The sequence below is a fragment of the Triturus cristatus genome, chromosome 4_1, assembly GCF_964204655.1.
Source record: "Triturus cristatus chromosome 4_1, aTriCri1.1, whole genome shotgun sequence".
In the NCBI taxonomy this organism is placed as follows: domain Eukaryota; kingdom Metazoa; phylum Chordata; class Amphibia; order Caudata; family Salamandridae; genus Triturus; species Triturus cristatus.
Window position 1 is genome coordinate 1,180,363,545 of NC_140585.1, and position 22,751 is coordinate 1,180,386,295.

General features: G+C 43.7%; 1 protein-coding gene across 5 annotated transcripts in view; it reads right to left on the reverse strand.

Annotated features, from left to right (window-relative positions):
* LOC146856308 (NXPE family member 1-like) overlaps positions 1-22,751 on the reverse strand; it is a 355,569-nt gene that overhangs the window by 104,622 nt on the left and 228,196 nt on the right. For all 5 annotated transcript variants that reach the window (XM_085654416.1, XM_085654417.1, XM_085654420.1 and 2 more), the window contains 2 exons: positions 21,246-21,359; positions 4,813-5,498 (listed from right to left, as the gene is read on the reverse strand). In XM_085654416.1, the coding sequence (XP_085510542.1) occupies positions 4,813-5,498; positions 21,246-21,359 (800 nt within the window). The remainder of the gene's footprint in view (positions 1-4,812; positions 5,499-21,245; positions 21,360-22,751) is intronic.

Below are 22,751 nucleotides of genomic sequence, written 5' to 3' on the forward strand. Positions count from 1 at the left end.
CTGCAAACCACAAATCAAAACATCATGGTACGATCAATGACCTCTTGCTACCAAACACAGCTAAAAGACGGGTCCAAACAAGTATACCAACAAAGGGTTCTCCTGTGAGTTATGAAAAACAACCGAGACGTTTGTCCTCATGAAGGACGCTGGAGGAAGGGCTACTTCACAGATGTGAAAAATACCTACTTAGAAGAACTTGCACGACTTTGATACTCAAAGATTAAGCAAAAACATAATATTCCTCACAGTCTATTAGAGAACCACCCCGCCCCCACCCCAACATCTCAATGAACCCTTTCAACCAGGCCATCCATGGGCTCGTAAAGTATGATTGTTCTTTAGGAAAAACTCTGCAAGATAAAAATTCAAAAAGTAGAACCCAAATAGTGCAAGAATCTACCAGGTGTCCTTCATACTTCATTACACAGGAAGATGGGCCTCCTATTGCAAATGTGAACATGGACACCTTTGAGGTAGTTACTAAAACATATCTGCAAACTATTATTTCCAGCAGTCTGGCTTCATGGTCTCCATTCGATACTCAACGAAAATGTACGAATTGGCATATATATTCCTGAAGGTTTAATGATGCTGTTCAACAACTCTTTAACAAATTGCAAAATTCTTGCTGCATTGAAAAAAAAAAAGCATTGCTAAACCGCTGTAGAAAAATAATTCGAGGGGCAGATGGCTAAATGACCGCAATGATTTTTACTAACCGTACTCAGTTACCCAACAATTCCATTTTTTAATCTGACTCTCTACTTCTCATCAGTGGTGTTTCACGAGATTCAATGTTTTCACATTTCTTGTTTATCATCAGTATGCGAACCCCTAGTGCATCATTTAAATCAAGCAGAGGTCTACTTTTACAATTACACTTATGATACCCTGTTTATTATAAGGCTCCTCTAAGATTTCAGAGGGATACACATTGTTCGGAAAAATCATCCTCCGACAGATATCCTAGGATTGATCAGATGGTAGATGGCAGACAACGCTTTGAAAGTAAATGCTGCAGAAATGAAGATCCCTCTTGCATCTAAAACTATTCTGTCTTGGAATAAAGACATCTGACCAACAGTCAAGGACCAATACCCTGCTTTCTGTGTGCAACCTTGACATCTACACTGACCTCAATCTCACGTCAGGGGTCCAACTGCCCTAGGTAGTAAGTGCATGTTTTTTTCCAATTAAGACCTTTGAAGAAAATCTTGCTCTATATGGGGATGATGTGGTACCACAATACCGAGTTTAACTAAATGTAACAATATTGACTGCAAGATATCAGCTTGCACAATACTGCCATGGTAAGCAGATGTGAAGTTAGAATAGTAAGTCTATACGCCGAAAAGCATGCTTATCATGATTATATCGTGCAATTCGATATCTTGAAGACTATATTGCTGCAGGCTGATTTGTACTCAATATTCTGACATATTTCTTGCTGAACATTGTTTACACATGACAATTGTAAATGCTCTAACTCAATTGTGTTTGGACTATGGAAACTTTGCTGTGCAGCATTAGGGAAAATATTACATTATGTGCAATTGGTACCAAAGCCGGCGTAATCTTGGCAGAATCAATTTACACATACGTTGCTTTACAATTTATTTCTCACATAAACTCATCATTTGACTACTAGGCAACCAGCTTGTTTACACACAGAAACAACTTTGCTACCTCTCAAATTCACAAACGGGGACACCCTAGTGGTAGAATGGGAGATACTTTAGTACATCCAGCGACAGCTGGCACCACAGCACGAGGAAACCAGAAAGTCATGAGATCTGTGCTGGATGCAATAAAATGTTTTGGGGATTCAGTAAGGAAGCCTCAAAATATTTTGATGTTATGAGATGCTTTCACACAAAGAAACATCATACCATGAAGAATAATGATTGGATTGTTTTGTGATTAATTTAAAATGAAGAGATCATAAGAACACTAAAACATAAAGTGGATTAAAAAACAAGAGGATGTGTGATTAAAATGACAGTTGATATATTACTGAATGTAGTAGGTCTTTAACCAGAAGGAGTGCGTGAAAGGACCTTCTTAACTTGCGTCCAAGAGTGCACTGAAGGAGTTTCCTCAAGGGAAACAATGTAAGAATACTCAGGTAAACTCACATTAATTCCCTGGTGACATTCAATACAGCCATCCAATCAGCAACAGCTGACCTTATAAATTTTCATGCATCCTCTTAGAAAGCTTCACAAGACCATTTCCCTGGGAATTAAATACATTACTCCTTTTGTGTTCAATATCCGCCTTCTTCAGAAAATCTCAATTCTCTAATGAAATAAATTGCACTGCATTGCTGAACAACAGAACTTTGGCATAACCTTGTCTGGTAAACCCTTCACTTAGAAACACAATGACATTCAGGCTAAAAGGTGAGGGTAAAACCTTTGCGTCAATCCACTCCAAATTATAATCCTGACATTTGTTACTTGTAACACTGTGGTTGGCAAAGCATGATTTGGAGATGGCCACTGTCATTTGGAACATTGCCAACTGCACATGTGAACTGGAGATTGGAACACGGCAGCCGGCATACAGAAGACTGCCAGACCTATACATAGATTGGAGAAAATGGCAACCAGCACAGAAACAGTGATGTCTGACAAGAAGCAGAGACATCGGGCAAGGTGTTATGGAGAAGTCTGGGACTCCTTCTACCACTCACATCAGCCCACCACTCAAATTGATAATGAATGGTCTAGGAAGTCAGAGATGGTGTATTGGATGTCAGCTGTGTGGCGAGAGTGCTTCGTACACAGTGCCCAAAACACCAGTAGCGCAGCACAGATTGAAAAGGGTGAGTGAGGTGGCACACTGATTTCTCTGTAGGCCAAGCTTTTCACACTGGGAATATGCCCACTTCAAGTAAGGTTTCCTAGTAGAAATTATTGTTATTCACAGGCAACAATGCCCTCTCCAAGTCCCAACCACCGCTCTGAGATCCCTGTTATAGGTTGTTCCCAAAATGCATTCCATAAACATGACCTCACAGTTACATTGACAGGCTCCTGACAAGGACCACGAAAACATACAAGGAGACCAAGACACCGCACAGCAATTTTGTTGGTTTATCCTTTCAGCATCAAGATCACACACACATTGCACTAAGCAAGCTTGACATTTATTAGCATTCATTAATGATACTACACATTCATAAAAGATGTTTTCAATTTGTGAAGGATATTGCAGGATTATGGTGGAGTACTACAGAGATGTGCATGTATTAGTTAACAACTCCAAAATCAATTTAGTGATACTACAATTTCCCTGGAGTACTAGATGCTCAGGAGGGATGCTGTAGGTTTTTAGAGGACTCTATAGATTCTTTAGTGATACGTTAGGTTCCATGAAACCTTGTGGTTCATGAGAATATCCCAGATTCCTGGGACGAACTACAGGTTCATGAGGGATACGAGGAGATTTATGAGTGACAGTGTAAATTCATGAGGGATTCAACGCACTCTCTAGGTTGGTGTACCATATTACAGATCCATTTGCTATTACTAGAGGTACACGGGAATACTGCACATTATTCATTATCACTACAGATTCATGGGGGATACAAGAGGTTAATGAGGAATATTACATGGTCATTATGATGCTACGGTGTCACTGGGCCAATAGAGGTTAAGGAGAGATGCTGCAGGGCTTAGGGCACCACTTGTGGTTTATTCATGAGGGATACAACAGTGTATTGAGGGATACTGCTGGTTCTTGGGAGTTAACAGGGATGCATGAAGGTTGCTATAGTTCACTAAGGATGCTAAGGCCTTGATTAGGAGTGCCTTGGAAAATTATCTTGTATTTTTCTTCACCCCAGAGTTACCGTTACTGTTGTCCCAGTTATGCCAAGGGTGGGGAATAATAGGAATTATGAGATTTTGTAGAACAACATGTAAAAATCGGAGTTTCAATGCCAATCTCCATCTGTATTCCCTCAGCGTTTCACACAGATTTTGGCTTCTGCTGAAATCTGTGTGTGATATCCCTCAACTCATAATTCCAATGGGTCCGATAAGTCTCGGTCTCGCAACCGGGAACATAGGAAGGAAATGAGACCTTGATGTTCAGGAGTAATACTATAGGTTTTTTTGGAAACTAGAGATTCATGAGAGATTCTTCCATTTTCTGAAGGCTACTATAGATTCACTAGTGACAAGAAAGGTTCATGAGGATTATTACAAGTTCATGAGTGATACTGCAAGTTCATGAGGGTTACTATAGGCTCGTGAGGGTAGAGGGTTTGGGGCATTTTCAGGCAGCTTGGCGTGAGGACAGTAAAATAAGGCAGACACTTGCAGAAGCACTTTTTATATGGAGAGCTCATAGTTGGAGGTGAAAGTATTCAAAATAAAGGAAACTTGCAAAAGCAAGGATAATTTAGATATTCCGCGTCATTGTGCTAGTTTTAGAATTACATTTCGAATGTACAATGAGATGCTTGGAGTTTTAGCTGTTTTTACTGATGGCTATTTTTATGTTATTCCAATGAATAGAACTTTTATATTTTGTCGGCTATCGGCATGATAGAATTCTGATGATGATTTATTTTTGAGACTTATTAAAATATTCTAATGATGGAGTGATGCAAACGTGTTTTGACTGCTGTTAATATGTATATGATTTAAGTAAACCATGTGTACATTAAATTGTAAAAATAGCTATTGTTAAAGCTATTTCCACTAATTATTAATATTAACAAATTGTGCTAGAGCACTCTACTTGCATTGAGTTGCCGATAGAGTGTGGTATCTAAGATGATGCTTAAGCAATGAGTACCTGTCAAAGAGGTCTTTCTCCAGGCTACTGAGGTAAGAGTGATTCCTGTTGTTTGACCTCATGTAGGCGAAGGCAGCACAGGACACATTGTGGGGCTTGACACAGTAGAAATTCTCCAAGTCGCGGCTATCTTCATATTTGCATAGCTGTTCCTTAGTGTCCATTGAGAAACCACATTCAGTCTGGATGTTTTCCGGACTGCCGGTAAAAGTGCCCAAGAAATAGACATTCTCAAACCCTTGATTTCGAGCCCTCCATAAGGCGGAGACACCCTCACTAGGGTGATAGAGCTGGAGTGAGAAATAAACTGTTCCTGCCCAAAATAACGTGAAATGGATGAGGTAGGTTCCATTGTTTAGATCTTCTATCTTTCCAGAAGCTCCAGCATTCATGCCTGGAGAGAAGATCCTCACCCTCAGCAAATCTCCGCCATAGGTCTTCCGTTCGCCTAGGTGATCATACATGTCAATCTGAACAGTGATGATATCCCCAATACAGTACACATGTTTAGGGTTTTGAATGTTAGCCTTGCTCCTTAGAGCACTTGTTGTATAGTTCATATGAGTGAACGTGACATGAGGTATGCGTTGGTCGAGTCTACCGAATAGCTCCTTGATTTTCTGTTCGGCTTCTAGTTCGTTTGTACTCATTGAGGCATCCGGCATGAACAATCTATGCATGGGAAACTTAAGAAAGAGACAGTATTATTTATTAAATGGACTAGTCACCATCAAAACCTACATGTAACTTTAATTAAAATCATAGAAGCACATTTGCAAAATTGATCATACTTAAAAGCAGCATAGTAGCATTCCTAAAATAATAACAATATGCATGCACAATGTGCCACATAATTATTCTGCTAGATGGATCCAAAAGTGGTATGTGCATAGGGAAAAATAACGACAGGATGTGATGAGACAACATATCCTGTCAACTGTGTAACACATCTTTAGACGAAAACGTATATGGGTCTGGTATGTTACATGATAAAATAAGCCTTTCACAGAAGCATAGATTCCCCACGTCTTCATATAAAAGGAAACCGCTATTAATGCACATAAAAAGAGACATAAGAAAGCATGTCTAAAGTGCAAGAATGGAAAATGCTATTCTCAGTTAGACCCTGCCTAAATGTCATACGTTTTTCATCATCCAGTCAACTAATAGCTATAAAAGACATATTTCATTAAAATACACATAAGTTTAAATAAGCAACCATTACAAAATCATCATGTGAAGTCAGGATGCTTTTGAGTAAAGTCGTGACATACAAGGATAAAACAATTTCATGGGGCAAGTGCTGAGCGTAAGCGAATAGCTCGCTGTATGAAGACCGCAATTGAAAAGTATGGCCTCACAGTCGATAGCTTTTGCAAAAACTCCATGGCAGCCTTGTACTCTTTGAAATGTACTAGTCATCTCAGATCATTTTCACAAAATATCATGAAAGGGTGGCAACTTGGATAGCTTAGCAGGTCAGTCTGGACAGATTTTATTGTAGTAGCAGAAAGGTTGATTTGCATATGATTGGTCCCCTTTATAGGGGAGGGTGGTAAACTCTGCTCCACCAGCAGAGTTTGCAGAGTTTTGCCACTCCGTGCTCTGCTTGGAGAGCGAAGATCGGCAAAACTCAGCCAACCGCCGGTGGAGCAGAGATTACCAGTGCGCTCGTCCCTAGATTATTGTTTATGGGTGGTACGAATGCATCAGATTTCATGGTAGGATTGGTTATACTGTGTGGGGCTTATACATGTGCAGATCTGTCGCAGGAAGGTCTGTGTGCATGCTTATTCTTGCCACCAGCATATGCTTCTGTGCTGTTTCACCTGGTGTATGCTGGCTATCAGTACCAGTCCCAAAAGGTTCTGGGCAGACACCATAGCACCCCCACTGCCTCAATCGCGGTGTTAGCCGCACAGAGGAGTGGCCGCAGATGGAGCCTAGCGGGAGTCTCTGCCTGGCCTGGTAACTGAGCAGCAGCTTCATCCTTTATTATAAAGTACTGTGGTCGCCTTCAGCAGAGCCTGCGAGTCACTAAAGCATTCTTCAAGGAGGTGCAGCACGAGGATAGGAGTCAGGCAGGGGTCAGGCGCAGGTGAGAAGAGTGACACGGTGATGCCCTGAGTTACTCAAAGGTGTTTTCCACCGAGGTGCAGCACGTCAACTTTCAGGGGAGAGGGGTTAGGCGCAAATGATAAAATGGTACCAGAGGAAGGCCATAGGCGGTTGTTAAAACATGTATCATACTTACTTATTTGGGCTTTACCTGGCTTTAGGCTTCATCTCTTTAGCACTTTCCTCACGTGCTTCACTCACCCCTCCAAACTTAACTGCCCCTACAGACTCATGTCTTACATCCTTGCTGTCACTGACCACAATGTAAAGCACGGCGCTCAGCAAAGCAGAACGTCTCTTCCGACTGGGTCTCTCTGGTGTCTCTTACGAATATATGTCATTACAACGAATTCCGTTGCAACGCATGCCTTTACCACGCATGCGTTACAACAGAATGATTTTTCCTCGCATAATCTTTACCACTAATATTCCTTTACCACGCATACTTGCATGGTAATGGAATACTCTTGGTAAAGGTTATACCCCTCCCCTGTACCCTTCCCCCAATACTTTTTATAATTACCCCTGCCCGTTACCCTCAATTAATATATATATATTTTAAATTTATATTTCCCTTACCTCTTCACGTCGTCTCTTCGTTCTTCCTTCGTAACTGACGTTATACGTCATTTCCTTTCACTTAAAACGACGTCGATTTCCTCTACTTCCCCACGTTATTTTATATTTTATTTTTTGGGGGGGGGACCCCGCCCCCCCTTTTCTCATTTTTGTAATTTGTTTTTGGGGGGGGTGACCCCCCAAGCCCCCTTTTTTTCTTATTTTTGCCTTTAACTCATGTCTTCAATAAGCTGAAAACACACCTTAGAAAATAAAAAAGGACTACACTACTGACGTTAACGCAGGACGTAGCAACGTAGCAGATGATAAAGATGGAAGAAGACTTGCGTGGTAAAGACGATCGTGGAAGAAGAACGCGTGGTGAAGACGTCTACGAGGTAAGTGTTGCGTAGTAAATGTTCCTCGTTGTAACGCCATCGTGGTAAAGGATGTTTCCCGTCTCTTACCAGTGACCATGCAAAGCAAGTAGGAGGCTTATAACCACCAACAGCCCCCTCTTTCCTGGAGGGAGGGAGAGCTCTCCTTACCATCTGGTCAAGTGTGGGACCTCCCCACTGACCACTGGCACAAGAACAACCTCTCCACTAACTCCTTATAGAGGTATGACCCTTGCCAACTACTGGCCCAGGTAGGATTCTCCCATCAGCACAAATGATTGTATGGGACTCCCTCGCCAACACCTGGCCCACGTAAGAAACCCTCGCCAACCCCTGACTGAGGTGAACAGTTATATACTAGCCCCTTGTTCAGACCCGACTCGTCCCAACCCTCAAGCAATGCCACGATGAGTCTCACCAGCCCCAGGCACACACAACTGTCTTTGCTAACCCCTGGCATCGGTAGATCTCTTTCCGTCAACATCAAGCACATGTGGGGCCCTCCCTTACCTATAATTTCATTTGCCAATCTCAGACACAGGCAGGGCTCTTACCACGAAACCCTGGCATGGACAGAACCCTCCTCAATAATCCCTGCACCAGGTAGGACCCTCTTCTTCAACCTCTGGCATAAGGAGGGTCATCTTTATTAAACCCCGGAGCTTCTTGACCTTCCTTCCAAACTCCTGGAAGAGGCACACCCCTCCTCACCAATCTTTGGCTCAGGCAGGCCCCCCTCATCAACCACCGGGGCACAGAAGGGATCCTTTTCGCAAGTCGAGATCCTAGAAAGAACCTTTACCACACCTTGAATAGTGAGTGCCTAAAATAAAATGATTTATTATTACGAAAGTTAAGGAAAGTTGTGTTATTGACCTTAGAAGGATGGCAGGTGGAGTTAATGCCGCTGTACTACGAACCCGGTAATGTCGGACTACCCACAGATCTATCCAGCAAAAAGATGTACACACTTGTGGGTTTTGTCTACTTGATGAGATTCTCTGCTCTTGCTCATGCCATGCCTTGCTCATGCCGTCCCACCCTCCTTCCAGGAAACAACGGCTAACTCTGGGTTAAGCTGCAATGTATTTTACAGTTGTATGTCGTCTACCTTTGCACTGTCATTTTAATTGGTTCATAGTTGTGCTGCCAGGTCATTTGTGTTAATTCCACAACTTGAACTGAAGCACCTGGTGAGTGGTTATCGTGGTTTGTATGGCGAGTGGGTTCGATGTACATGCAACGATCTGGTAACCCTATTTGTACAGCGCCTTGATGCCCTAGGAACAGTTAGCACTTTAACAAACTTAAACGAAGAGAAATAAAAACAGGCACATTCCACCAGCCAACTGTTATTTAAGGGTAGCCGTCGGCCAAGCAAGTACTCACCCCGCCCCACCCTCCTTTTTTACAGTAGTGTGTCGTCTACTGTTGCAGTCATTTTAATTGAGTAATACTCATGCGACCAGGTTGTTTGCGTCAATTCCACCACTTAATTGAACCAAAGCGTATGGTGAGTGGTGATCAAGGTTTGTCAAGCAAGCGGGTTCGATACACATTTAACAATCTGGTAAACCTGTTTGTGCAGCGCCTCCATGCCCTCGGAACAGTTAGAGCTTTAACAAAATGTTAAAAAGCAGAAAGAAAAACAGAAAAATTTCACCAGCCACCTGTCATTTAGGGGTTGCCATAGGCTTAGCAATACTCTACCCAGTCGCGGAACTCCGCGGAATTTAGTGGAGTTTTTTGGTAACTCAGCGGAATTCCGCAGTGTGAAACTCCATGAGCTCCGCCAGCCCTAGTCCCCTATTGTAATGGAACAGAACAGCTAAAAATAATGGTATGGAATGCACCTATGGTTAATACCATTGGTTCAGATAAATGTAAGCATTTTTATGCATCACTTTTTCTTCTCACTTTGGATGTTGAAGATAAAAGTAAGATAATTCAAACATTTTGAAAAATTGTAGGAGGTCATGTCAAACTGCATATGTCAATTATTTGAACCGCATGTTAAACCTATGATTTCGCAATTTTTGAAAAAAGAATAAAGAAAAATGCACCATCTGCCTTTTAAAGTATTGCTAAGGGGTAAATCCCCCCAACTCCTTATGGGTTTTGTTTGGGACACCATCATTCCATTTAAATATTTCAAAGCGTTTCTTCAATGTCATTTAGCAGATGTGTTTGAAAATGGTTTAAAAAATGGAGCAGGTGGCACAATTTCTTCTGAATGTCCTTGATGGTGGGGGGTGCTTAGGGGGGTATCCCAGATCTCCCACTACTTTTAAAGTTCAAGAACCGCCGCCATTCGAAGGCCTAGGAGACTCCACATCACACAACTATGAGAGTAAGTCTCTTGCAATGACCCACTCCTCGCTGTGGAAAAGGAAACAATGTTAACATCCTGCCTCAGTAACATCAGCAACATGGTAAACACTTTTACACTGAATGAATCTAGTAAACCTTACGGCTATCTAAAAACAGACTGCTCTAATCCGTAGGCTGAATCTCAAAAAAGTTTTGAATAGTTTTGACACAACGTGTACAAGAAGTAAATACAATGTGTAAAAACGACACCATGCAAATGAGGGAATGCCCCCTGATGATAGCAGTGGCGCTATATGTGCACCAGCACTACCTGTATTACAGAAGGGGCCACACAAGTGTCTGAGGCCACTTCTGTAATACCAAAGTGCCCAGGGTGCACACAAAGTGGGCGCAAACACCTGTTGTGCCCCTAGGGAACTTTGTATAATATGACCCCTAGAAGGAAACACAGGTGAACCCTGCCTAGTGTATCTTTTTGATGCCTGCAGCCAAAAGGCTTGATGTCAGTGAAACTATGAAAAATGTCCCCACAGTTAGTTTTAACACCAACATCTGCTGGATGCTGACCTTGCTGTAGTGCACAGTTTAGAACTTGAAACTATTTTGAGCAGGAACTGCAGCGGCTTTAACTTGGCAGCAAGCCTACTAAGGATTTCCTGACCCCAAATCACATCCTGCTCTGCAGGTAAATGGTCATAAAATTGTTGTCGCTGGGCAGCAGTAAATATCAGGCGTCCAATAGGATGCATTCTTTGTTACTTAACCTTAAATGTGGCAGGTTGGGTCTCTAAAAGAATACATTGGGTATGAAGAGACTCCAGGTCCTACAGCCTTCCCAGCTACAGTTGATCCCAACCCCGTCTCCAATCCTCAGTTGTATGACAGGCCAACGCAGGGAAATACTATGCATGCATATACATTGCATTTTCTACCTCACATTTTTTTTTAGAACGCATATGCTTTTACAACGTATGCCTTTATTACACATTATATAAATAAACAATGTATTTGTCGGAGGAGACCCCCCACACCCCTGAACTTTACCCAAATGCATGGTAAAGGCATACGTTGTAAAGGCATAAACATTGTAAAAACATGCGCGGTAACAAATGCGGAGTAAAGGCACAACATGGTAAAAACCTCGTTGTAAAGGCTGTTTCCCCCGTCCTTGCGCAGACCCGCGGCAAGAAGAATGACTTGCCACCTCTTAATTCATGTTGAAAGCTGAGCAGGAGAAAGGCAGGACATGGACGAGAAGGAGAGCAGAAGACAGTCGTGACATACTTTATACCAGTTGTCGTCACACTAAATCAATACATGTCTGTGCAATTGGACATACCTACATAGAGTCCGCTTGTGTTGCCTTCTGTGTGGGGTGTTCAGCCAGTTCTAGCTTTTTTTAGACAATCACATCTTTCCTAGGCTGTTTTTAAGCCCATGCTTACAATGTAAAAAGGGAAATTAAACTTCAACAAATGTAACATGTTAAAAAAGCAGTAATGTGTGAAGGTATCACACATGATACAAGGATATTTGTCTGCAATGGGCCCACATTTAAAGACAGCTGTAAACCTGAAACTGCAAATAAATGGCTTTTTATGAGTGCTGAGCTACGACTTTCAAGTATTTCCAAAGGTTTCCGGAACAGCGCCTGGAAACTTTTGACAGTCACAGTACAAAGGTACACTCCTGCAAAACCTTTGTGAATCTATATTTCTCATTAAAATCTGTTGAACAAGTTTAAATGCACGTTTCCCTGTTTAAAAACCTCTTGCCCACAAACCTACCAATTTTAGGGTGTTCCAATCCCTTTTCTACCCTGCAATTCACTACTCCTCCTAGTAATATTTTATCATTTTCCAGGGTAGGAAGATATTGGAGAGGAGTTTGCACATGAAAAATGTCAAGACCATTGAAAAACAATAAACATCTATTGATGTGCAAACATTTTACTAATGCTTTTATCCTATTTTCTTAAAATTCATTATTTTACACAATCTCTACTGCAAAGTGTAGAATTAAAAAAGAGCAGCAGGAAACAGTGTCCACTACTCAGTCAGTCAAGATTCTTTATTCAGCGAATATGCCATAATAACACGCTTAAAAACCATTAAAATCAAACAATATTGAAAACAATTCAATAAAACGTATAAACCACTTCAATTCAATAAAATAAATCCACATCATTTCATTGTTACAGAAATCATAAATACTGACAACATAACAACCAATCCACTAAAACATTAGATCATGATAGGTGTCCACTTCTGTTAGAGGCAGCTGGTACACTGACCCCCTTTGTGCCCCCACCCTTGGCATATTCTCTGGCCTTTTCCTCAAACCAAGCTCCACAAGTCACCTCACACCCTACTCAGTGAGCTCCCCTCTTGCTCCCTGGCACACTCTGATTAGCCAACACCCCCTCCATCTGCATTATCCATTGCGGTCTAGTGCCCTACCCTGGCACCCTGCGCCGTCCCTACTGTACTTTATAGGTCCGTTTCCAGTCAAAGCCTGTCCCACCATGACCTGGACACGCTGCAACTGAAGGTCAGCCTAGTGTGTGGGAGTCAGTATGTAAATCTTCACATAAACGAAGCGAAGAAGCATGTCCCGCCTTCATAGAGGAAAAAGCTTCCTGAAGGGAAATCCCTTTCCTGGCGGTAATTCTAATTCCAGTAACTGCTCAGTCGTTTACTATTTGTGTAACTTGGAAGCTGCAGGTTTTGATCACATTTATCTGGTTGTAAAATCCCCTAAGGGCAAGCCGTTCCTCGCCCATAGCTCTAACCCCAGTAACTGCTCAGTCATATCCTGGGTGTGTAACTTGTTGATCCCGTTGTGGTCAGGCTCAGCGCAAGGGGCATAGCAGCCTGTACCGGGGACTTTAAACCTGCTCCTGGACCTAAGGTGTTCCACTGACCATGTTTGATTAAGCTGGACCATTCGAGGGACATAAGCCTGCTTCTGCTTATATAGAAGCATACAATGATCATGCCTGGACATTTGGGCCCAGAGGCACGGCCCACCAATTTGCGACTCCCAAATTGGGATGCACAAGTGTCTGAGACACTGTTTGAGATTCCCAATGGGGTTGCAAATTGCATGCCTCATGCATATTAATAAGGCTGTCGCAATTTGCTACCCCTTTGGGAATAGCTGGCACTCCCAGGGATGGTGGCCTGCTGGGGTCAGCAGACCACCATGTCTGGGGACTGCTTTGAAATAAAGCAGTTTTCTTTTTTTAAATGCAGCCCCTTTTCCTTAAAGGGGAACGGGATGCATTAAATAAAAAAAAAGTGAAACTTTTCAGTTTCATTTTTTAAGGGGAGGCAGTGGTCCCTGGGACCACTGCCTGCTCTTAAAAAATATTTTTAGAGCCAGTCACAAAGGGGTAGGGGTTCCCTGGGGACCCCTCCCTGTTTGCGAGTGGTTTACCACGGTTGTGCTACCTCAATTGCAGTTGGAAAACAGTCACACATAGCTTCAGGACGGGACGCCCTTGGAACGCCCCTTCCTAATAGCGAGTCGCTATTCCTATTTTGCGAGTCGCAAATTGATTTGCGACTCGCAAAGTAAGATTAGTACATGGGCCACACGTTTTTTGCAGTTCCAAACAGGACTAACACCCATTTGCGCCCGCAAAAAACGTTAGTTCATCTGGCCCTTGGACCTGGGAATCTCAGCCTTCATTTAGGTATTTTAGGGTTTGTCTTAGCAAAATGGTTGTGCCTGGGGCTTATAGGTTCTGTAGTATATATGTGTTTCACAGTTACACCAGGATAGATAAAGAGCGCGCGCCTCACATCATAGGTGGACTCCTACCGCATCATGGCAGCACTGTGGTATCGAATGACTAAAATTTACATTTATTTGTTTCAGATGCTATTTTGTGATCATGCACATGTTATACACTTTTTCATTTAAGTGGTCATTTCCTAGAACGTCATATTTTCTGAGGTCATTGTGGTCAAAGGTCGGTGCGTTTATACACAGTATAATGTTTTTCTAATCGAGAGAGCAACAACGTTGGTGAAGTGATTTCCAATAGTTGTGCATGTTCATTTTAATCCGTGTTTTTTTTTATCATCTCCTTTGGCTTATGTTAGCTGTTCCATGATAAGCGATAGCTATGCCCTGGCATGGCACATGTGGAAGCCACCCTGGTTAAAACATAGGTGGACATTTCGCGACATTGGTAACTGTGGTATATTTTTATTAATCTTGTACTTCTTTCCTGGTTTTAACTTCAGTTATTACACTTTCTGTGAACTCACAGGAGCAAAACGTCATGTGGCATCCCTTCCTGAGATGACACTTGTGGATAAGGCTATGCCATGTCATATGATGTCATTTCCTGTGATGTCATGAGGTCAAAAGGCTTGTGATGTCACTTTTGCTACCCCTGTCATTTTGCTGATTCGACATTCATGAGCAGCTCCTCCCCTCAAAAGCATAATAGACTTACAGTGCCGCTCGCGCTGTGTGTGAATTGCTGCTCTGCTCACTCGTGGACGCATTGGGGGCTAGTACTGCTGCGGAGCATCTTCATTAGCATATCCTGAGACCTGGGAGCACATCGGCTCGGTCACCTCGGCAGGGGGAGAGCCTGGACTACAATCTGCCGTGGGAGCGGGACTGCGAGGTCCAGAAGTGCTAGCGCCGTCCACCGCGCGCACCTGGTTCCTCTTCCCACCCCCTTCTCCCTCCGACCTGCTTGACAACCTTCATAACTCCTCGCGGCACCCGCTGGCGCGGGTGCCGCTCGCGCTGTGTGTGAATTGCTGCTCTGCTCACTCGTGGACGCATTGGGGGCTAGTACTGCTGCGGAGCATCTTCATTAGCATATCCTGAGACCTGGGAGCACATCGGCTCGGTCACCTCGGCAGGGGGAGAGCCTGGACTACAATCTGCCGTGGGAGCGGGACTGCGAGGTCCAGAAGTGCTAGCGCCGTCCACCGCGCGCACCTGGTTCCTCTTCCCGCCCCCTTCTCCCTCCGACCTGCTTGACAACCTTCATAACTCCTCGCGGCACCCGCTGGCGCGGGTGCCGCTCGCGCTGTGTGTGAATTGCTGCTCTGCTCACTCGTGGACGCATTGGGGGCTAGTACTGCTGCGGAGCATCTTCATTAGCATATCCTGAGACCTGGGAGCACATCGGCTCGGTCACCTCGGCAGGGGGAGAGCCTGGACTACAATCTGCCGTGGGAGCGGGACTGCGAGGTCCAGAAGTGCTAGCGTCGTCCACCGCGCGCACCTGGTTCCTCTTCCCGCCCCCTTCTCCCTCCGACCTGCTTGACAACCTTCATAACTCCTCGCGGCGCCCGCTGGCGCGGGTGCCGCTCGCGCTGTGTGTGAATTGCTGCTCTGCTCACTCGTGGACGCATTGGGGGCTAGTACTGCTGCGGAGCATCTTCATTAGCATATCCTGAGACCTGGGAGCACATCGGCTCGGTCACCTCGGCAGGGGGAGAGCCTGGACTACAATCTGCCGTGGGAGCGGGACTGCGAGGTCCAGAAGTGCTAGCGCCGTCCACCGCGCGCACCTGGTTCCTCTTCCCGCCCCCTTCTCTCCTCCTCTATCTCAACCACGCCTGGAACGCGTACGCGGGACGCGCGCGGACGAAGAAGCGGGCGAAGACCGGGCCAAGAGCGGGCCCGTTTGTGCCCGTTCGTGACCGGTAGTGACCGGACCGGGCTACCCCCCTTAATCCTCCTGCTGCCTGATTTCCTGTGGATCACGCGAAACCAGGAGCAAATCCCTGTTGGCTGGAGGATCACAATCTGCCGCAGGAGGTATGGAGAAGTTTCTTACTAGGGCTAACAATATTATTGACAAAGAAATTGTCACACTGGAGAAACGATTGTCCAAGGAACTAATGTTTCTTAAACGTTCCAGTATGGGCCCTTTTGCTAATGCCAAAACTCCTGAAAGACCTACTGACTGCTTGCCTGTGGTGGATGCCCATCCTTTACTTCCCGATTCTGCCCCCCAGCTAAGTGTAGACTCTGTTGTTATATCTAATCCCTCCATCGTCATTGCTGATTCTAGCCATGTCTCCGATTGTGCAAATGTTTCCCTTACCTATGTAAATGATGGAAATTCTACCCTTCTTACAACTCAGGGGGGAAAAGAAGGGGCTATCAAGAAACGGAAGAGACAGTATTACAATAAAGGTAAAAATAACGGGAGGGCATCTAAAACAGCTAGAATAGATGAGTATCTGCATTGTTGAATTCCGAAAGTGGAGGGAGTTTACCTAGTAACGATATCTCCATGGATAAAATTGCAACCCTACTAAAATCGATTATTTTTCCTTTAGAGGCCAAACTAGATAGGCTTGATTTTAGAATGTCTAATATAGAGAAATCAACCGCTATACTTTTAGCTAACTCCTCCAAGCCTAATAGTTCTGGTCTCCCTCCTAGCATGTCTGCCCCCCAAATTATCCCTCCTACTACTGTGCCCCAAATTCCTGTTTCAACGTCCACAAGCATCCAACATGATCCCCTAGTTCCTAGCTCTGTTAGCCTAGTTGCCTCTCAGATTATCCAAGCCCCCCCCCCCAGGTTCGCATATTCCACCCGCACTTTTGTCTATCGATATCCAAGGGCCCCCACCTGAAGACCTCAAAACTCCAAGAATTAGACGGCCTGACCTACCACCGGAGGCCAACCGGTTCATGGTAATTCTGGCAGGAGCACCTCCACTAGATAGGGGTGAAACCGAAACCTTTAACTCCCTTAAAAACCTAGTCATAAAATGGCTTAATTGGAACCGACCCTTACCGGCACACCTGCACAATGAGGTCATCATGGTGAGGAGGGTACCATGGATTGGTAAAACCCCTAAATCCATTAAGGGAGACTGTATCACTGTCAGTTTTAGAGACCCACGTACTGTGTCTTACATATGTGCGGGTGTTAATAGGTCATTAGATTCCACTATCCAGACTCTCCCTGTCTCTTTTTTCTTCCCCCCACCCATTAACCCCATGTACTATGATGAAAGCAATGAATGGACTAGGGTTGAACGTAGGGGAAGGCCTTTTCACCCAAGATACCCCAGATTGCCCCCTTTTCAGCCCCCGCAGAACATCTTCTGGGATTATAATCGATATAGTTGTCTCGATGGGCTAGAGGGAGTCGACTGACTACCCAGTGCTTCTACCACTGTTCCCCCTCTACCCATCGAGACTAATCCTGTCGATAGCGGGGCTACTGTGGAGTATTATTCCTTACCAGTAACGGTTGGCAAAATAACTTCTGATCTACTCGATCTGACCCCCTTAACTCTCGATAAACCAACTGAAGTCCACCTTTCACCACTTGATGAGGCTATTGCTGATAGGGGATGTACAATGATTTCTCCCTTGGAAGAGATATCTACCCCAAGGGACCAAGGGTATTCCATGGTGAGCTGGAATATAGCTGGCTGGCGTCAGAGAGCTTCGGCTCTAGGGTGGAGGGAACTTATCCTTGGGTTTGATATTCTATGTTTACAGGAAACATGGTCCACTCTAGACATTCATTTTGATGGTTTTGTTTCTTATAACTGTGTTGCCCAGGAATCTGCTATGGGGAGGGCTAAAGGGGGTCTGCTTGTTTTTATATCAGTTGATCTCCCGATAACTGTAGGTTCGTATTCTACTGTTGGCACACATTCACAAATTCTGGAATTACAATCCAAAAAGGGTAGGAACACTTTACTGATCAATCATTACAATAACACATTCGATCCGACCAGCACCCTGGTTGTGGACGAACTGGAAGCCTTCCTAAATAAAATCTGTAATAAATCCCACACATCTTATGACATCATATGGGGAGGGGATTTCAATATTAGAACGTGCCCGCACTCTCAAACCCCAGTTTGTGGGTTTGATGGGGATTCGGGGGAGTATTTAGCACATTTTCAACACACCCCATATGGGACTTCCCTTAATGGTCTTCTGTTAAAATTTGATTTAGTTATTCACCTTCCAGCTCTTGATAAAAAGGGCAACATTGTTCCAACGTTCAAAGGGAGGGATACTGAGTCGGTTATTGACCATTTGTTGATTTCAACCCTTTTGATGCCATTCTGCACAGTGCCAATAATTAAGGACTATTGTCTGAGCGATCATAATGCCCTAACTATGTCTATTCTTATCTGGGGCCCCAGAATTACGCCTACAGGCAGGGTTGTTGACAATATTGTCCCAAGTAGGCCTAATGGAACCCGGATAAAGTGGTGCACAGAAAAATCAGAAAAACTACATAGTGCAGACGTGGTAGGTGGTTCCAGGCAGATATTTCGCTGTCTGGAAGTCAATGCCCTTCCTAAGGGTATTATAGCGGATTTTGAGGATCTAGGCATTATTATTAATAGAATTTTTACTAACAATAAGATGAATTCTAGACGGTATAAGGTTGGCTGGTTCGACCAAGCCTGTACAACAGCGCTAAAAACCCTTAAGCAAGCACTATCCAATCTTCCAAGAGACAGGGAAGTGATTAAAACCTTGCGGTCCAATTATAACATTGAACTTAAACGCAGGAAAAACGAACTCCGGGAAGAAGCCTGGGACAATCTGGATTGTGCCGCAGCTCTCCGGGATTGTAAATTGTTTTGGAGTACGATTAATGCCCCATTCCTCCAGAAAGAAGATTTCCCAGTGCTTACCGCATTAGTAAGCGAAGATAGCTGGGTCCGATTTTTTTCAGGAATATTTGACCCCCCTGAGGAGTCTTATGATAAAATCTGTATGAATCCCCAGCTGACCCCACAGACTTTGGGAATCACCATCCGAGAAGTAGTCACGGCAATTAATTCTAGTAAAGGAGGTAAAGCCCCGGGACCTGACGGGGTCCCGATAGATCTTTATAAACATGATCTGGCCCTTTGGAGCCCCCTATTGACCCAGGTCTTTAATGCCGCCACTGATCTCTCCACCCCGGCAACCTGGAGTGAATCCGTTATTATCCCGATTTATAAGAAGGGAGATAGAGGGGAGGCCAAAAACTACCGTCCCATCTCCCTTTTAGACTCCTCCCTTAAAATCATGAGCCGGGTACTACTATTACGCCTGGAGGAGTGGGCGACCAATAACAATATCCTGGCACAATCCCAATATGGCTTTAGAAAGGGTTTGGGGACCATTGACCAGTGCATTAACCTCAACCTTTTAATAGGTAAATATACCAAGGTCAAATCGGGCTCCTTATTTCTTTGCTTTGCGGACCTCTCTAGTGCCTTCGACCTGGTGAACCATTCCCTGTTGTGGACAACCCTTCTCGATATGGGAGCTCCCTCAGCTATTATCCATTTCCTAGCTAGGTTATATTCCAACCTTACCACTCAGATACGATATGGACCAGCAGGAGAGTGTACGAGAAAGATTATGGTAAAATCAGGCATTAGGCAGGGGTGCGTATTGGCCCCCTTGCTTTTCTCCCTTTTTATTAATTCTATGGAACAAGAATTAAAACAGGTCCAAGCAGATGCACCACAAGCAGGTGGCCTACCAATTCCAGTGTTGTTATATGCGGACGACACCGTTTTATTATCTAGAACCCCAATCGGCCTACAGCGGCTAATGAACTGTTTTTATGATTTTATCCAGGGCAAGAAACTCAAAATTAACAATTCTAAAACATTCATTATGGTCTGTGGTAAAAAGGTGAATCACCCCAAGTCTTTCTATTTTAAAGATAACAGAATTGAGGTTGTAGATAACTTCTGTTATCTGGGCATTACTTTTAATAGTCGGGGCTCATGGACACCTGAACACATTAACATAAAAGCCAGGTTGGGGAAGGCTACACTAGGTGTCTTCCGATTTGCCAACAAATTGGGCAGCCGACGGATTCCAGCAATGCTAAATATTTATAGACACAGATGTTCATCAATAGCACTTTATGGTTCAGGGGTATGGGGGTACGGGTGTAACAAAGACTTACAAATACTGGAAAATTTGTTTTTGAAACGGCTACTTTGTTTACCCTCATCGGCATCTAACTACCTGGTCCACGAGGAACTAAGGTTGGACCATATAGCCGATTTAACCGAATTGAGACCCCTCCTGGTATGGAGGTCTATTTGGCTGAAGGACGAAACAAGTTTCACAAAGAGCATTATCAAAGATTGTCTGTCTTTGGATAATTTCAAGAATATACCATGGATAAAGTATGTGACCACTACTTTTAGAGATCTCTTTGATTTGGATGTACGCAAAGATCCGGATATTGTAACCACTTTATCCAAAAAGGAGGTGAAAGAGGAATTTATGAGGGTAAAATTCGTTAAACGGAAAGCAGACACAAGTAACTACTTAACCCATGCTTTCTATTCCTCCAATACAAACGAGGGTCCTGGTTTGCCTATCTATCTCAAAATAATCTACAGGCAATCTCACCAATTCGTCCTATCCAGACTTAGACTTGGTATTGTCCACAACCTTGTGGCCTTTCCAAAAATGAAATATTATACAACATCTGCCTGTCCATGTGATGAACTAACCAAGCAAAGTACCCTTCATTTTATGTTAATTTGCCCCCTTTATAAAGCCCTACGTATTGTTTACTTGAAACCGTTATTTAAAAAATATTCGGTGTCTTCTACTTCAAATGCCATGAAATTGTTATTTTCACTTGCTAGCCCGGATTTGTGTTTTTTTATAGCAACTTTTATCCTGAAATCTGTTGCTGCAAGAAAAAGTATGGTTTTTTAGCTATTTTTTTTTTTTTTTTTTTTTTTTTTTTTTTTGTACTGCTGACTTCTGTATGCCCTGAAAACAACCCATGATGATATGTACTTTCCCTGTGTAATGTCACATGTATGATTTTATCTGTGTACTTTTATGACGTTTTTTAAACTGTCGAATAAAGTTTATGAACTGAACTGACTTACACGTCTCTGACCTCCATTATAAATGAAAGCACCTGGACCGCTCTGCCTTTAGAAACAAAGCCAAAGATCTTTATTATTAATTTTGGTCACCGTTTGGAGTTATTGGTATTCTGCAGGCAACAAGAAAGTAAACGTACCTTGAAGAGCCCACGGTGAAAAGAGAAGCTGATGAGAAACAGATGTGCAGTCAACAGCGCCAGCAAGACGGCGAGCTTCCTCTTGGCGCACAACAGGAACATGGCGCCGCTGACCTGTGGGGACAAACGAGGAGTGTTTGACAGGTTTGCAGCCTGGACACATTTTAAAAATATCTCTCTTCGGTCACCACCCATCCCCACTATCTCCGCCCTATGTGAGTGCATCCGTCACATTCAAATATTGGCTCAACTCTGCATATAGGCAGACTCGCGGCAGCTTCAATCTGCAAAGATTGCAAAAAAGCATACGCAATTTTGAGGTGCGTACCACACATGACAACAGAGCCCAGGCCTGGTTGTAGCAGGGGGCCGGGTGGACCAGGCCCACCCAAACATGAGCCTTGGCCCTCACAGTGAGGACATGTAGGCCAATGGAAAAGGGGCCCTATAATTTACAACGATCCGCCGAACGTTTGTTTTTCTTCCTATTCTAGGAGTTGGGTGATTGGGCCTTGGCTCTCTCACAGCCATCCCCAATCACCCAACTCCTTAAAGAAAAGGTGGGCTGTGTCGTGCAGGTACAGTAGGGGCAAGGCGAAGGGGACACATTCTTTATTTGGCACCGAGTAACATTTGCCTACTGGCCTGCTTTCCTATCTGTTCAGCTCTGGAGAAAAGAAGTTTGTTTATTCTGAGTCACCTTTCCTGACCCCTGCAGCTGCTCATCAGATCAGGCTGGGACACAAAGTTTGACTAACCGAGTAGGTAAGAGAATGTGCGATTTGTTTTTATTTTTTTTAATCTGCACTAGCCCAGCAAGGCACATATTTTGTGTATGCTTCATTTAAAATTGTTTTTATCATTATCATGGCCATGGATGCAAGTCAACAATAAAATGTCAAGATAACTGGTGATTAATGATCCTGCTGGAGAGCAATCCTTTGCCTGTTGGTAGTTTTTAAATGCAGATACCCTGTATTTTATGTGCCTAGCTCAGTGGGTTACTGCATTTGTCACACAGATTCTTGTTATACTTGCAGTTCAGAAGTGAAACCCTAACATAGGACAGGGACCTATGGACTGTCATCAAAGAGCTGCATACAAACATGAATGGTATAGTTAGAACGTCACTTTTTTGTGTTACTATATAGTTGAAACTTCCCCAGTCTTTCATTATTTTAATGTTGCTAAAAAGAATTTGGGCTGATATACATTTGTATTGTTAAAGCCAAACCCAACCACTGGAGTTTGCTTTAAATCCTGAATTTGTGCTTCCCCAGCCCAAACCCTCTTAAAATACACTGCCCACCAGTATGGATGACGGGATTCCTACACCTTGTAATCCTCATTGGCTTATGTGACATCCCCTGTAGACTGATGTACATACTTGTACGATTCATTGTCTCTGTATAATGTGTGCATGATGTAAAGTACTGTGACACCCTACACTGATGTGAGTAGCGCTATACGACAAATGAAATGCATATGAGAGAGTGACTACGGAGA